The 15,583-nt window shown below is 50.6% G+C and overlaps 1 protein-coding gene across 3 annotated transcripts in view; it reads right to left on the bottom strand.

The window, feature by feature from the left end:
- The window catches only part of EGFR (epidermal growth factor receptor), a 197,363-nt gene continuing 181,780 nt past the window's right edge, over positions 1–15,583 (bottom strand). For all 3 annotated transcript variants that reach the window (XM_038562623.1, XM_038562625.1, XM_038562624.1), the window contains exons 21-28: positions 12,738–12,893; positions 11,793–11,868; positions 7,852–7,998; positions 6,305–6,402; positions 4,919–5,086; positions 4,489–4,536; positions 3,515–3,617; positions 1–2,821 (exon numbers count right to left, since the gene is read on the bottom strand). In XM_038562623.1, coding sequence (XP_038418551.1) covers positions 2,463–2,821; positions 3,515–3,617; positions 4,489–4,536; positions 4,919–5,086; positions 6,305–6,402; positions 7,852–7,998; positions 11,793–11,868; positions 12,738–12,893 — 1,155 coding nt within the window. In that variant the 3' untranslated portion in view covers positions 1–2,462. The remainder of the gene's footprint in view (positions 2,822–3,514; positions 3,618–4,488; positions 4,537–4,918; positions 5,087–6,304; positions 6,403–7,851; positions 7,999–11,792; positions 11,869–12,737; positions 12,894–15,583) is intronic.

The raw sequence follows: 15,583 nt of genomic DNA, 5'->3' as shown, positions 1-15,583 counted from the left end.
TAGTTTTTGCTGTTTTATTATGTTATAGTAAAATATTGCAAATTACAAAAATACTAGGATTTAACTGCTACAGTTGGACTGACATATGGTTGCTCTCCCTCATCAGTTCACTTGCTTCTTGACGAATAAGTGGCAACAAAATACGCATCCTTCTGTTTCCCTGGGCCGAATAGACGTCTCCCTAAAAGGCCTGTGTGCTGAGGCGAAGCAATAACCAACGTGGCTTACTGACAATGGCACAAAAGTTTAGATCCTTAGGAATGTTTCGTCTTCTCACTGACCATTTTCCAATTCCCAGGGAGGGACCTCATGTAGGGCCGTGGGGCGAGATGGTCCTGGGCTGCACGGGACAGTACGTTAAGATGAACAAACGCAGGCTTCCTCCCACTTTACTAGCGGTCCCTCTGGCAGGTGCTTGCTTGGTCAAGCTTTCCTGTGTTGGGAGCGCACCCCCCATTCCCCCCGTGGCTAAGACCCTGGTCATGCTTTGGCCCAACGCCGCCCCCCCATGAGCCTTCCAGATCCACCAGGCGGGATCCACTCTTTCCTGCCATGTGCCTGGCCGACCTGTCTCACCTAGCATCTGTTGAATTGTTTTACGGTTTGTATTTATGAGTCAAGTCAACTTCCTTTGCTAAATTGTGAATTTCTTGGACTCGGGGATTAGGTGTTCCTTGTTTTTATACCTTCTGTGCTTACGCTGGGCTGGTATGGGTGCTTACGAGTCTCTGAAGACACAGTGGAATTAAATCAAATAGAGTTTATACTTCCAGGGGGACAAAATTCGTATTGTGGTAACAAAACAGTGGGGCCCTGATCTGAGAGTCAAGAAATACTTGACCGGCCAAAGGAAAATCTCATACGTGCGTATGGCTGAAGACATCTGGAGGCCGAAAATACTGTCTGAAACATTTTTTTCCCTGAAAAACTGGATATTGACAAAGAGTGTTGAAGACCTGTGCGTACAAAGGACTGTTGTGAACCCATCACACGTTGCCAGGACGCATGTGGTGTCCTAAATTAGCCAGATCTTCCAATGACAGGGAAATGGCTTTAAGAGGGACTTTGTTTTCTTTAAAAAAAAAAAAAAAAACTCCCTGTCGATGTTGTTAAGGCATCATCATCATCACTGTCAGATTCCGATTTCGTATTTACCACTTTCATTCCACCTGTAACATGTGCCCCCGGGGCGAGGGATGTAAGTTCCTGCAGGGTGGGCCCTAAGAGCCTGGATCCTTTCATCCACGAAGGGCGAAGAGAGGCTTTGGGGGCAGCTTACCAGAAACGGGGGAAAACAAAGTACCCTTGGAGTAAAAAAACTTCTAAAGTAAAATAAAAATTATTTCCCATAAGTGGCCTAATTTGGCCATGTGGGGGCGGGTGGGGGGGGGGTGGGAGACTGAGTGAGCTCTAGGAGGAGCATCACTTCTGCACTGGGCCGATATGGGCCCACTCCCCAACCCCCCAACGACTTGACGTATTTCCTCCGAGACTCAAATCTGGGAGCCGTGGCTGGTGCGACCTTTTGCAGCACTGTTCCATCTTGGTTAAAGGCTATAGGTCTGAACGCCGACCAAACAGGAGCTGGTCCAGGTTACGGTTTGATGTACCGTCTCGTCTACACTGACGGGGAAAGCATGCTGGAATGGAAAATTAGGTCCGATACTTAAAACTAGAAAACACTGGTCGACCGATAGAGAGTAAGTACCATGAAGAAATTTATATAAAAAGAAGTCTGAAGAAGAAGTCTACGCCTGCATTTCTTCTCCAATCAGGAAGGGTTCAAAGTGGCTTATCCTCTTGTACCTGCTATGATTTGCTACAGTATCAATCCGTCCTGCTTAGGACTCTGAGTACTCCTAGAGTTCTGTTTCTTTTTTTTTTTTTGTTTTTTTGTTTTTTGTTTTTTTAATTGTCTTGCAGTGGGAGAATCTTGAAGCAGAGTCAGTGGAATCAAAGGTTAGCTGGAAGACTCTGACCCTTGCTTCTTGGTCACAGTTGAGCCTGGATCAACTCAGTGCAGCAAGTGCTATGAGCAAGCTTCTTCCCCATTGGAAAAGCCCACGAGAAATAAAATCAATGATGACAATTAAAATTGCCTCAAGGGTCCCCAAGCAATAAAATTCCTTTTACAGTTTTTTTTTTTTTTTTAAATCAAATATACCTCATCGGAAGGTGAACTTCTGCCCAAATAGACAATATTCTTGCTGGATGCCTTTTTGCGGAGGCCTCACAGTTTGAAGACAAAGGAATGGAATGTCCCAGTAACTCTTCCCAAAGTACATCCACGTAGCGGGCACATCCTGGGTGAAAGATGAGTCCATCGGAGCAAATAGGGCCAAACCAGTCAACAGGTCCAAGAGTTAATGTGGGCATGTTATCAGCACTGGAGCAGCTGCCAAGACTGGGTCCCAGGGGGCTGAAACATCTGAGACTCTTATGGCCAAGGCTATCCTCCGTGGTCACGCTCCAATAAACTCACTGCTTGGTGGCGCTACCCTCAGGTAGTCTGCATTTTCAGCTGCAGGGCCCTTAAAAATGCCATTGGACTTGGCTTCCTTGGGAAAGAAGTCCTGCTGGTAGTCAGGGTTGTCCAGGCTGATTTGGTGGTTGGCCTCCTGGGTCCAGAGGCTGGGCCTGTCGAGGACACTGTTGACGCAGGTGGGGTGGGTGTTGAGATACTCAGGGTTGTCCACTGCGTTGCTGTGGGGATTTTGGTAGTGAGGGTCTCTGGCAGGAGCTGGATTTAGAGGCTGATTGTGATAGACGGGATTCTGGACAGAACCCGCAGGCCTTTTGGGAACAGACTGGTTTATGTATTCTGAAATTGAAAAGAAATCACAGGTGAAGCAACCAGCAAAGCATCAGCCCAAGCAGGATTCCACTGTATGATTGGGACCCTGTCAATGCTCTTCCAGGAGGCAGCTGAGGGCAGGGACACCTGGGAAGGTGACTACCTTGCTGTTGCTGCAAGATACATTGCGTTCTTTTCTCTATTTCTCAAAGCAATGGGCACATTTATCTCTTGCCAATTTAAAGTTCTCAGAAGGAGAGCCTGCCTTGAGATGTACGTGTGCACACAGGTATGAACGTCTGGGGCTTATAAAGCTGAGATTAGGAAAACACATGGTTCATAGGCCAAGAACGGAGCTGGGATTGAATCTGTCTCACATACACACGCGCACGCTCATAAACTCACTGACGCACACACAGTCACACCCACGCATACTCGCTCGCCCACACACACATCTTTGATGTTTGCTTCCAATTCTAGAAAATCTGCAAACTGATTCTAAAATCACATGCCTCCCGGCTGGACGTGACTTGAACTCAACACAAAGAGCCGCACGCATGCTCCATGGTTTTGTATTTCTCCGCCTCTTACTCCCTATACTGTGTCTGCAAACTCGCCACCGTCTCCACTCCTGGGTTAGCTTGAAGGAAGCCAGTGGCCTGGGCACCGGCTGGACGGGGAGGCTGAGGAGTGTGACCCTCTCCAGGGTGAGCCACTCACCGGGTGCTGGGAGGAAAGTGTCATCTATGTTGTCCTCCGTCAAGGTGCCAGTGGGGTCTGAGCTGTACCGCTGCAAGAAGCTGTCTTCTTTGAGGGGACAGGTCTGAGGGGGAGCAATAAGGCAAGGTTACTCTAGTCGGTGCTGCTCAGGCTTCAGTTTAAAAATCACCTGAGATGTTGTTAAACTGCAGATTTTGATTCAGTAGGGTCCGAGACAGGGCCTGGGACACTGCGTTTCCAGCAAGCCCCCAGGGGAGGCCCATGCTTCTGGCCCACAGACCACAGGGCAAGCGGCAAGAACTGGTCAGTGCCGTGCCGCAGAGCTTTCCGCGATGACAGGAATGTTCTATAACCTGCGCTATTCCCCACAGTCAGCAATTTAAATAGACACATGCCGGGCAACCCGGGGTGGCTCAGCGGTTTGGCGCCACCTTCCGCCCAGGGCCTGATCCTGGAGACCCGGGATCGAGTCCCACGGTGGGCTCCCTGCATGGAGACTGCTTTTCCCTTGCCTGTCTCTGCCTCTCTCTGTGTGTCTCTCATGAATAAATAAATAAAATCTTAAAAAAAACAGACACATGTGGCCAGTGGCTTCTCTATTGCTAAGCATGGGTCTAGCTTAAGGCTTCATACCAAGCAACGGTATCACCTGGAAGGCTCGCTCAACACGGATGGCTGGGCTCTGCCCCCAGCATTCCTCCTTTAGTAGGTCTGGGTTGGCAGCTCGGCAGTTTGCATTTCTAACAAACTGCCCGGTGATGCTGCTGCAGCCAAGATCCACCAATCGCATTTTGAACAGCACTGCAGCCAGTGATGCTAACTGCTGGCCTTGGGGGTAGGGGTCAGGGAAACCACACAGGAAAGAACGGAAGGAACATCAAGGCTAGCTGGGATAAGAGAGGCATTTTCTGTATCGAACAGAGCCCTGATCCGGAGCTGTTCCTAATTCTGGCTTCGTAGCTGTTCGTACATACCCCATTTCGGTCGATGCAAGCCACGTTGGAACTGTTGCTGGTGGCGCTCTGAAAAAAGAACGGACGTCGTTGACCGTACGCTTGCATAGTCTCACCCGTGCCCACCGAATGCGGGCGGTGGGGTCTCACAGAGTGGAGCTAATTCAAGTGCTTCATTTTGTCTTGACCCATTAGCTTCAGAAAACAACTAGGTGTAGTTCTGATTTAATTCTGGTCCTTAGTAGCCCTAAAAGGATTATGATCCAGTCGTGGCGAGGAAGGCGATCAAATGACTAATACACTTGACTGATTCCTTCTGACTTTGGCCTGACCATTGGGTTAAAATTTACTTCTCTGTCTTTATGCTAAGTTCCACTAGGTGGGCATCATTTTCTCCAAACCATCCCCTCAAATGTGCAGACACAGCTCGAGAAGAAGCAACGTTTCGTACCAGAGAACTTAGGAGGGGGGTCCGGGAAGTGGAGGGGCTGTGGAAGAAGCCCTGCTGGGGGATGAGGTACTCGTCAGCATCCACAACATCCTCCATGTCCTCCTCGTCCATCAGGGCGCGGTAAAAATTGGAGTCTGTAGGGCTTGGCAAATGCATCCTCTCATCTCCCTGGTGCAGAGATTTTGAGACAATTAGTAAGGCCCAGAGAGATGCTGTTCCACTTCTTGGCTATTCCACTTCTGTGGAAACTGCCTGTTTGTCTTGCAATTTGGTTATAATAAAATCACCCTGGTTCCCTGAGGTACAGCTGCTTCCTTCCCTCCCCAACGTGATGGCAAAACATTAAAAATTCTTGGATGTTTAAAAGCCCCTAAAGGAAACAGAGACAGCTGAAGAGGAAGAAGGAAGGGACGAAGGAGCGGCATTTATTGAGCGTGTAGAGGGCTGTTAGCTGCTGCGATATTCTGATTTATAATAAGAAATTTGTCCCTATTCCTGGCACAGAGCTCTGAAACCTTGGAGGCTCCTGAGTGATGGGGGCAGCAAAGGCGTCTTGGTTCCGCTCATGAGCGGCTTTAGGACCAGCCCTAAGTTGGTAACCAACCAACCCACAGTAAGTTGGTAACTAACTAACCCATGGTTGCCAGGGTAACCAACCCAGAGATTAGGGGGTTGAAACATTCAAGTCCATCACACCCCGTGATGTCCTGGAATGGGGGAGGTTGAATCAATCAATCACTACTGGCCACTGATTTAATCAATAAGGTCTATGTAATGGAGACTCCATAAAACCCCAAAAGGACTGGGTTCAGACAGCTTCCGGGTCGGTGAGCACATGGGGATGAGGGGAGAGACCCCCGCAGGTGTCAGAACTGCTTGCTTGGAGGTGTGTGGGAACCGCTCCCCAACACGTGCACTGGAGTCGCTAAGCAGAATCTTTAGGTGCCATGCGACGTATTTTGCAAACATTATTTCACTGACTTAATTAACACAGCCCTGTGGGTTTGGTTTCGTTGGCCTCAAGTGGTAAGTGGAGACTCAGGGCCTTGATGCCAGGTTTGCTGACACCGAAGCCCTGCTTCTCCCTCAGATGGAGGCGAGGCTCGGGCTAGCCGCGATGGAAGAGGCCACACGGACCTGAGTGTGTCTGGGCGCTAGAGTTCAGGCAGGAATGGCCAATGGGGTTGGGGGTGGGGGGGAGTCACAAATGAATTCCACTCCGTTTACAGGGCGTGCGGCCTTCACCAAGGCTCGCTCTAACATGTCGAGGGTTTAAGGACGGGCCCTGAGAGACAGGGAAGGGAACCCCACACACTACGGAGCACGGCGACATGTGATGCGCGTCAGAGGGACTTGTCCCAGGGGGAGCTCAGACTCATCCCGTACCTGGATGACAAGGTAGCGCTGCGGGTCTCGGGCCATTTTGGAGAATTCGATGATCAACTCACGGAATTTTGGGCGACTGTCTGCATCTATCATCCAGCCTGTGGAGGGAATGAGGGACACGGTGCGATCAGACCCCGAAAGACACATTAAAGATGACATTGCTTCAAGGAAGCATTTATGGCGAGATCCTTTGGGGAAAGTACGTGATGCAGAAACTGAACCCGTGTGCTAGACATCTAGACATCTCGCCACCCTGGCGCTGATCACAGTTTAAAGACCATGATGACACAAAATACTTGCATCAGAATGACGGGAACAGCCTCTCGTTCTCTACGCCTGCTCTTCCTGGGGCCGGGGCTCTGGCATCACCACCCTACGTGATGGGACAGCCATGGATGCCTCACTATTTGCGAATCGCTAAGACCGTGGGACCCCGGTGTGTGGGCTCCCCGGCCAAGTCCTCACTGGACATTCACTTTCATCGATACGCACTTAGCAGTCTTGCAAGCTGCAAGCCTGATTCAATTTAGGGAAGGTTGGGGACTTTAGGACCCTCGGGGTTTGGGAACTCCACACTCCGATGCTTTCACCGCCTTACATCCTCAGTAGCCAAGCACCCAAGTGTTCCAGTGCCTTCCTTCGGACACTTGTTATTCACCAGCACGTTTGATCACACAACGATCTAAGTCTGGATTAAGCAAGCCGGAGGAACAGTGGAAATCCTTGTCTCTCTCGAGGGCTCACATCTATTTGTTATCAGCAGGAGGTCAAGCTATTTTAGGACAGACTGCTATGTGACCTTAGACGGATCACGTAATCTCTCTGGATCCCAGCTTCCTCAGCCCAAAGCAAGGAAGTTAAAGGAGGTTAGCCCTGGGGCCTCAAGTTCAGAAAGGCATTATTAGTATTTACATGAACTTGGCCCCGTCTAGACCCCACGCCACCCTGTCGTGTCTGTGCTCGTCATACGTGGAACGTGGTCTCCTGAGCCTGTGAACGTGTGCCTCTGGGGACTGATAGCACCAAGCAGGCTCTGCGCTCTGACTTTTAAAATGCTAACTTGCTACGCTGAGAAAGGCCCCTACGTAGATCTACTACTTGAAAGGCTTAGGTCGGGGCAGAAATTGTTGATTCAATCAGCCTCCTGCGCTTACTCACTGTTAGGCATTTAAAAACATTCAGTCTCTCTGGTAACAGGCTTCAAAACGTACAGCGCCTTTCTCGTTGAGCAACCCAGAGAACAGAATATTTTGGTGTCATGGCTTATGGAGGAATTTGATGTTATTTATTTGCTGGCAAACATGGGCACATGCCAGGTCACGGGGCTCAATGGGTCAAGCAAGCGCTTCCTGAGGAATGTCGGGAGAGGATATTTACAGACGTTTCTGGACTTCGGGGCCTGCTGTAAAGACTCTGACAACGTCTCTTTAGGGGATCAAAGGTCTCGGTCTTTTGCTAAGGGCAGCAGCAACCTCTCTAGGCACAACAAGGCACTCCGGGTGCCCACGACAGGCCAGGCCAGAGGAGACGGCCACAGCATCACTCACACTTGACCATGATCATGTAGACATCGATGGTGCATATGGGCGGCTGCGGGAGGCGCTCTCCCTTCTCCAGGATGGTGGAGATCTCACTTGCAGGGATACCGTCGTAAGGCTTGGACCCGAAGGTCATCAGCTCCCACACGGTGACGCCTGAAAGGGTGAAGCAGTCCGTTTTATGAATCGATAAAAAACCACACCACCTTGTAAATGTTTCTAATCTTTAAGAAACTTTGTCTCGGCGGCTTTGGGCAATGCGCTTGATGCTGGAAGCCTCACGGTACCTTCCTGTAAAGTGGGATAATGATCTTGTCTTATGGGATCGTTGTGCAGATCAAACAAGATGATGGAACTGCACCGTTCAGGCCATGCCAGGCAAACATAAGTGGCCTGCAAGCAGTACGACTTTAGCGACGGCACCATGACAACACCACCATTGTAATGACGTGGCCCATTCGGACACCTTCCCCAAGCGACTTGTATCTACGGAAGATGGAGGCCGCCCCCAAGGTTCCACGCGGCACATTTTTAAATAATAATAAAAATTAGAAACCGAAAAATCCTACGTTCTTTTTAGTAAACCTAGAAACCCCATGCCTTTTATTTCAAAAATCAATCATCATGATAAAAAAAAAGAAAAAGAAATCAAAGCAGTAGTCTTAGAATTGGGTGTTTTTCCAGACCAAGGATCCTCACATCTCTGTGCCTCTCTTGACGGAAATCTCTGCTCTAGAAACCTGGACAGCGAGGGTGCACTGGGGTGACTCTAAGATGACTCCGGTGGGACTGAGCTGGGAGGGGTCACACACAGGATCCTGGCAGTTTCCTGATCTCCAACTGGTCTGCTGATCCATTTTCTGGAGAGTTGGCCTCTAGATACATATTACCTCAGGTCTGCGTGGATTACCCAGAGGCCATCCCAGAACTGAGTGACCTGAATATAGAGCATGCAAGATTTTCTTTAAAAAAGATTTTATTTGGGATCCCTGGGTGGCTCAGCGGTTGAGCACCTGCCTTTGGCCCAGGGCATGAGCCTGGAGTCCCAGGATCGAGTCCAGTGTCGGGCTCCCAGCATGGAGCCTGCTTCTCCCTCCTCCTGTGTCTCTGCCTCTTTGTCTCTCTCTCTATGTCTATCATGAATAAATAAATAAATCTTAAAAAAATAAAAAAATAAAAAAGATTTTATTTATTTATTTATGAGCAACACAGAGAGGAGAGAGAGGCAGAGACACAGGCAGAGGGAGAAGCAGGCTCCATGTGGGACTCGATCCTGGGACTCCGGGATCACGCTCTGAGCCGAAGGCAGACGCCCAACCACTGAGCCACCTGGGTGCCCCTAGAACAGGCAAGATTGAAAAATGAAGGAAAGAATGGTCCAGGGGCAAGGAAATAGATTCCTCTTTCTTCCTCACCACAGTGCCAATATGGACTTGATAAAAAAAAAAGATAATAATAAAATCTCATCCAGATCCATGAAGTCAATTAATTCTCATCTAACGAGGCTTAAATGTTATGTTTAAGCATGAGCAATGAATTCCTGCGGGAAGGAAAGCTTTTCAGGTTTTGGAACAAATGGTGAGAAAGTCATACGCAAAGCTGGTTGTGGCTTTTGGGTGGGCCTGGAATGTGGATGAGTTCTCTTTCTTTTCAACTCCTAAGTGGAACGCACAGCTTCCTAATTTATTAAAATATTTGTCTTAAAAAAATAAAAAAATAAAATATTTTGTCTTGACTGGAGACTAGAGAGTGGAGTAATAGGATTTGTTTTAAAGATATTTATTTACTTATTCATCTATTTATTTATTTGAGAGAGAGAGAGAGAGTGAGAGCGTGCGCGTGCACAAGCAGGCAGGGCGAGGGGCAGAGGGAGAGAGAGACTCTCTCAGCTGACTCTGTGCTGAGTGTGGAGCCTGATGAGGGACTTGATCTCATGACCCCGAGATCATGACCTGAGCTGACATCAAGAGTAGGACGCTGTAACTGACTGAGCCACTCAGATGCCCTGATTGGATTTATTTTTTAAACTGAAACTTGAGGTCTGTGGTTTCAATAATTCCAGTGTCCTTCCAAGGATGGCAGATTATAATCACTGGCAACCCCGTTTCCACTGAAATGAAACACCTCGGACCATGGCAGCGAGGCCGGCTTTCTGATAATGCCTGTAATCATTCACAGGTATTAAGGCACAGAGTTTAAGAGTGTTTTCATTTATGCAACAAGTGGACCAACCATGGACTGCCTGTGAGCTGGCCCCCGCCGGCCGCAGCACACAGCCCAGGAGGGAAACGCAGCCATGGGATTCTGGAAAGGCAGGAGGGGCCAGCCCGGTTGTGATCTTACCCACCATGGTTGGAAAACCAAAGGCGGCTGTTAAGCAGAGAATTAAAAGTCTGCTATAGTTTAAAAAATATTTTTTTGCCTGTTTTCTGGAGAACAGATGAATGTGTGCAGAACAGGAAGAGAGAAGACCTGCCCGGAGGTCCTTTGGTGGCGTCGCCGAGGGAGGGAGGTGACGACGTTGATGCCTCTGGATGGGATAGGAAGCGTGTCATTTTATCCCTCTTGGGGAGTAGACCTATCTTAAAAATGACTGAACTAACAAGGCACGAGACTAGCTTTAGTTCCTTATCTCGTTCATTAATTGCAGGTGGCTTGTTCACTCACAAAGATCTCTGTCTCTGCGGGGCTTGCAGTCTAGCAGAAGGACAAAAATCCCTGCAATCAACACACATTGAGAGTCTTAGGAAGTTAGGGATGCTATAAAAAATAATACTAAGTGGATGCTGTTTTTGTGATAATAACCAAATTCCTCGTGGAACGTTGTTTCAATATCGCTCGCCCCAAATACCCATTTCTACGGAGGTGGGGGTGGACCCTCCCCGTTAGCCTGGTTGCTTTAGTAGTGGGAACAGACTGACAATTCACAGATCAAGTGTGCTGGATGAGCTATTTGGTAGCCTTCCAGCAGATTGCTGGGCTCAGGAGGGCCCACTGTGAACAGGTGCAAGGACCTCACGTGGCCGTCAGTGAAAATGTGCTGGTGACATGTTCTTAAATGCTGAATTTTCTTTTCTTTTCTTTTTTTTTTTAAGGTTTTATTTATTTGTTCATGAGAGACACAGAGAGTGAGAGAGAGACAAGACACAGGCAGAGGGAGAAGCAGGCTCCTTGAGGGGAGCCCGATGCGGGACTCGATCCCGGAACCCCGGGATCACGCCCTGAGCTGAAGGCAGATGCTCAACCGCTGAGCCACCCAGGGGCCCCAAATGCTGAGGCCTCTGTAGGCTCAGGGCATCCTTTGTGCAAAGCCAGTGTGGCAAGGACTGCAAAGGCGTGTCTGAGAGGAGGGGTGCAGGCCTGTGCAGGGCCATGTGGGATGTGGAGGGGGAAACAGAACCCATCCTGACGAGATGCTCTCACTAGAGCTGCAAGCAAGAACTCTTTCCCTGGCTTATTCTTTTCTCCCACAGACACCTCCTCACAGTGCACTCTCGTCAAGCCATCCTCTCTGACACACAAAGACCCCCATGCGCTGGGTCAAACGAGAGCCGCTGAGTTAGTCCATCACAAGACCCCATGTCTCTACCTGGAAACTCTTTCCCATGAGACCTCATTTGTCACCTCCCTTTGGTTCACGTCAAATCCAAGGCAAGAGGTCAGTTTTGGTTTGATGCCGCAGGTACGGGCATTTCCTAAGTCTAAGCTCTCTTGCCCTCCCTTACCCCCTCTTGACAAGGTCACTGATCCCCCTGGTGACATGCAGGATGCGAGTTGCACTCAATTTCCTTGGTCGTGTTTTCTTAGCATCGACAGCGGCTACCACGCTGTTATGAGTCATTGCCTCGGAAGAAAGCACGCAGCTGACAGAGCATGTAACGCAAGTCAACAAACACCGCAAGCCGGCTTCTTCTCAGTACACATTCATTAGCATCAAGACTTTGACTCACCGTAGCTCCACACATCGCTTTGGTGGGTATAAATTCGGTGTAAAATCGATTCTAAAGCCATCCACTTGATAGGCACCTTGGAATGATGAGAGAGAAAGTAGTAAGACACCTATTAGCTTCCCTCCGCTGCAAGAAATTAAATCATGCTGCAACAAGTGACAAGTGACGAACGTGGGGAGGCCAGGCCACCCCACCCTGATACCCCAGCACTAGTGCTCCCTCCCAGCAAGAGGGGCCAGTTTTAAATCTGATAGGAAACAGGGTTATTCTGTTGGGCCTCAGGGATGGCTTCATGAAGGTCTCAGCTGAGGGCCTCTGGGGCATGGGCCGTTCTGGTGAACTGGGTGCACCTGCTGGGGGCTGGGGGCGCCCTGTGGTCCTAACCACCCCACGCTTACGGGTGTTGCAGAGCCAGCTGCCTGGAGCCATATGGGTCAGAGTGAAACTTAAGAGGTGATTCAGAACAACCGGAGGGCCTAAGGGGGGACCTGCACCCCTCAGTGCTGGGACAGCGGCCCCCGGAGGACCCCGTCTGGGAGGAGGGGCCCAACCCTACGGGAGCCAGAGACTCTCGGGAGCTCCAGGAACAGCACGGGGAGCTGTCCCGTCTTTCTGAGACGTCCTTAAAAGCCCTGTGCTGCTAAATTAGCCGTGACACTTCCAGCTGCTCTTCTGAAGGCTGCTGCGTCCTGGTGGGGGGGGAGGCTGACACCTAACCTTGGCTCACGGTCACCCGACCATGGAGCTCAGCTCATGTTTATTGGCTCTGGCCTCTGGACGCGATAGAAACTTCTATCCTCACTCTCCCAGCAAATCCTGCTTTCAGAGCAGCTCCTCTGAAGTTGGCCCTGGCCAGACCCAGGGGTCAGCGGCGGCTGCCGTGACCTCACCCAGGCTGTTCTGAGAACGTCCCCTAGGTCGCCGCCCCACAGGCCAGCTTCTTACTTTGCCTCCTTCCGCGTGGTACTCTTTCTCCTCGGCACCCAGCAGTTTGGCCAGCCCAAAATCTGTGATCTTGACGTGCTGCGGGGTCTTCACCAGGACGTTCCTGGCCGCCAGGTCGCGGTGCACCAAGCGCCGGTCTTCCAGGTAGTTCATGCCCTGCAACACGGGGCCGCGCAGTGAGGGGCCGCCGCGACCACCGGGGCCAGGCCCGGCTCCGGCAGCGCTGCCTGGGCCGCCCGGAGTGGCCCCCACTCGGGGAGCCCATGTCCTGTTCACACCGGGTCCTAGCTGTCCCCGTCAGGGACCCCGCAACTCGCCCCTTGGGATCACCACTAACTATCCCCTGAATGGATGGACCGACACATCCACGAAGAGACAATGCGCTGCTGATTTGTTAACTTTTCTCCAACCAGTTGCTCAAGCTTTAAACCCAGATGAACCAAGTATTCGAGGGCGAGGACAGAGCAAGACGTCTGCTGATGGGCTGAGAGCTGGCTGGAAGCTGGTGTGGACCGTGGCCGCCGCGCCCCTGCCCCGTGTCACCTCCTTGCACTTGGCTGACCTGCAGAGCAGGGAAGGCAAGGCCGCTCCCGGGCTTCTCAGCGCTGGGAGGCCACACTGCCCTCATGCTCCTCTGGGCCACCGACCTGAGCTGCTACCAACGGTGAAGATTTTTTTTTTAAGATTTTATTTATTCATTCATGAGACACACACATAGAGAGAAGCAGAGACACAGGCAGAGGGAGAAGCAGGCTCCATGCAGGGAGCCCGATGTGGGACTCGATCCTGGGTCTCCAGGATCACGCCCTGAGCTGAAGGCAGATGCTAAACCACTGAGCCACCCAGGGATCCCCCCGCTTTGTAAAATTTGAAATCACATGGATACTGAATTTCCTTTTATAAGGTGGCACTTCCTACCCCCTCTTCAGTCACCTCCCCGACTTGGTTGCAATCAGAACCACTGCTGAGAGAGAGAGAGAGAGAGAGAGAGAGAGAGAGAAACAATACCCGAGAAGCACCCAGGGCAGTGCCTGACGTGTGCACCCCCAGAAGTATGCCCCCTCGACTCGGGTCTTTGCCCACAGCTTTCTTGGTGACCGTCATGAGCGCTTCCTGCTGGCAGGGCCTCTACTCCTGCTTGCTCCACGCCTGCCCAGCTCAGCCAGGCTCCCTGGGACCCTACCAAGCTCCGACCTGTTGACATGAGCTTGGCGGCTCCACCTCCGTGCAGGGCCAGGCTGGCAGGCCGGAGAAGCCGTTCAGTTCTGCAGACGTCTTATGTCTGTACCACATTCTCTGCCACTAACTCACAAATGTCCCTCTCTCTCCAGCCAGAGGCATGGACCACGCTTCCAACGTCCTTTACGGCGGACGCTCAGGTGCTCTCCAGTAAAGACAGGCACAGAGATGCTCACCGAAGAGCACCAGATGGAAACAAGTGGGCTTCACCCACGCTGCTTTACTCCCCAGCTTTTCTGTAGCTCTGGAGGGATCGCCACGTTAGGGAACTGCAGGGAGAACCTGTGGGTGAAGACGGAGTCCCAAATTTCCTGGCAAATTCTTTGCTTCCTTTCACGGAGCTATTAGGTGAAAATTCGTAGTGAGGTGAAATCAGAAGCTCTCTTTCTTTCTGGAGCAAAACTAACGATCGGAGGAAACTAGGATCTTAGGAAGATGCCACCAAGAATTAGCCTGTGGGGGCTATGTTGGAGGTCTTTCTTTTTCTTTCCTTGGACTAAGATGATTGATTCCCATGTCTCTCTTCTCCCCTGGATTATCCAGAAAGTTCCTGAATGCTTATGATGCGGTTTGATTTCAGTGTTCCCCTTCTAAGATCCCTCAGATGCTGCAAAATATGGTTAGCAGGGCTCACGTCTACTCAAGAGGAAACTAGCAGGTTCCCTCTGGCACAGCGCTTCCAAATTAGGGATTATTATTTAGGAATGGCATGTGGGGAGCTGAGAGGGAAGGAGCAGAAGCCCAGAGAACTCCTCCAAACAGAGGACCAACTTGACTTCCTACTCCCTGTCACCTCCCCCCATGGCCCTTCACAGGGGGCTCCATTCATGAGCTTCCGCTTCTCCTTTGCTTCCTGGGACCCTGCTCAATCCTCCTGTCTCCTATAAAAGAGTAAGGCCTCTATTTATTAAACACGGTGCACTCTTACCCATTCAAAACGGGTTAATTGTGCTTGGCCTCTTGCCTGGTTAGGCGCAACATCTGCATTCCAGGCTGTATTAGCTCATTTGCTCTCTTTCCTTCCTTCTCTCTCTCTCTCTCTCTCACCCGTTTTTCTCTTCTTCCTTCCACCCTGTGTCGCTGGCCCCGCTTCCTCAGCCATTTCCCAAGGACGTCCTCAGCAGTAGGCACTGTGGAGGCACATCCACAGAGTAATAGGGACAGATAAGTCCGGGACACTTGGGAACCAGTCAACCTTGCCTTATCCCTTCTGCTTTATTTCAAATTTGTGTTTTCTGAGTTCACAAAGGGGGACTTCAGAGGGAATTTCCAGCCTTGTTTAACTACCATCTCAAACGTATCATTCGGCCTCTTTTATTTCAACGCCCCACAACCTGCACACCGGACACATTTTCACCAAAGTGTTGAAAAATGAATGAATGAATGAACGAACGAATGAATGAGGGAGTGATGTAGCAGGTGACTGTTTTGAGCAATGATGATGTGCCAGGCGTTTCCAACACATCTTCTAAGAAGCCCCCTCTGGAGCTGGAGCCCTGGCATCAGCCTTGAGAGCCATCGCGAGGCCGGAGGCTGGTCAGACCAAGTGCTCGGAGGCCTTAAGACCACTATGGGGTCCCTTGCTTCCTGCTGGGGCCTCCAAGCGC

Source organism: Canis lupus, chromosome 18, assembly GCF_011100685.1.
Source record: "Canis lupus familiaris isolate Mischka breed German Shepherd chromosome 18, alternate assembly UU_Cfam_GSD_1.0, whole genome shotgun sequence".
In the NCBI taxonomy this organism is placed as follows: Eukaryota; Metazoa; Chordata; class Mammalia; order Carnivora; family Canidae; genus Canis; species Canis lupus.
Note: the sequence above shows the minus strand (reverse complement) of the source record. Positions and strands in the feature narration are given on the sequence as shown.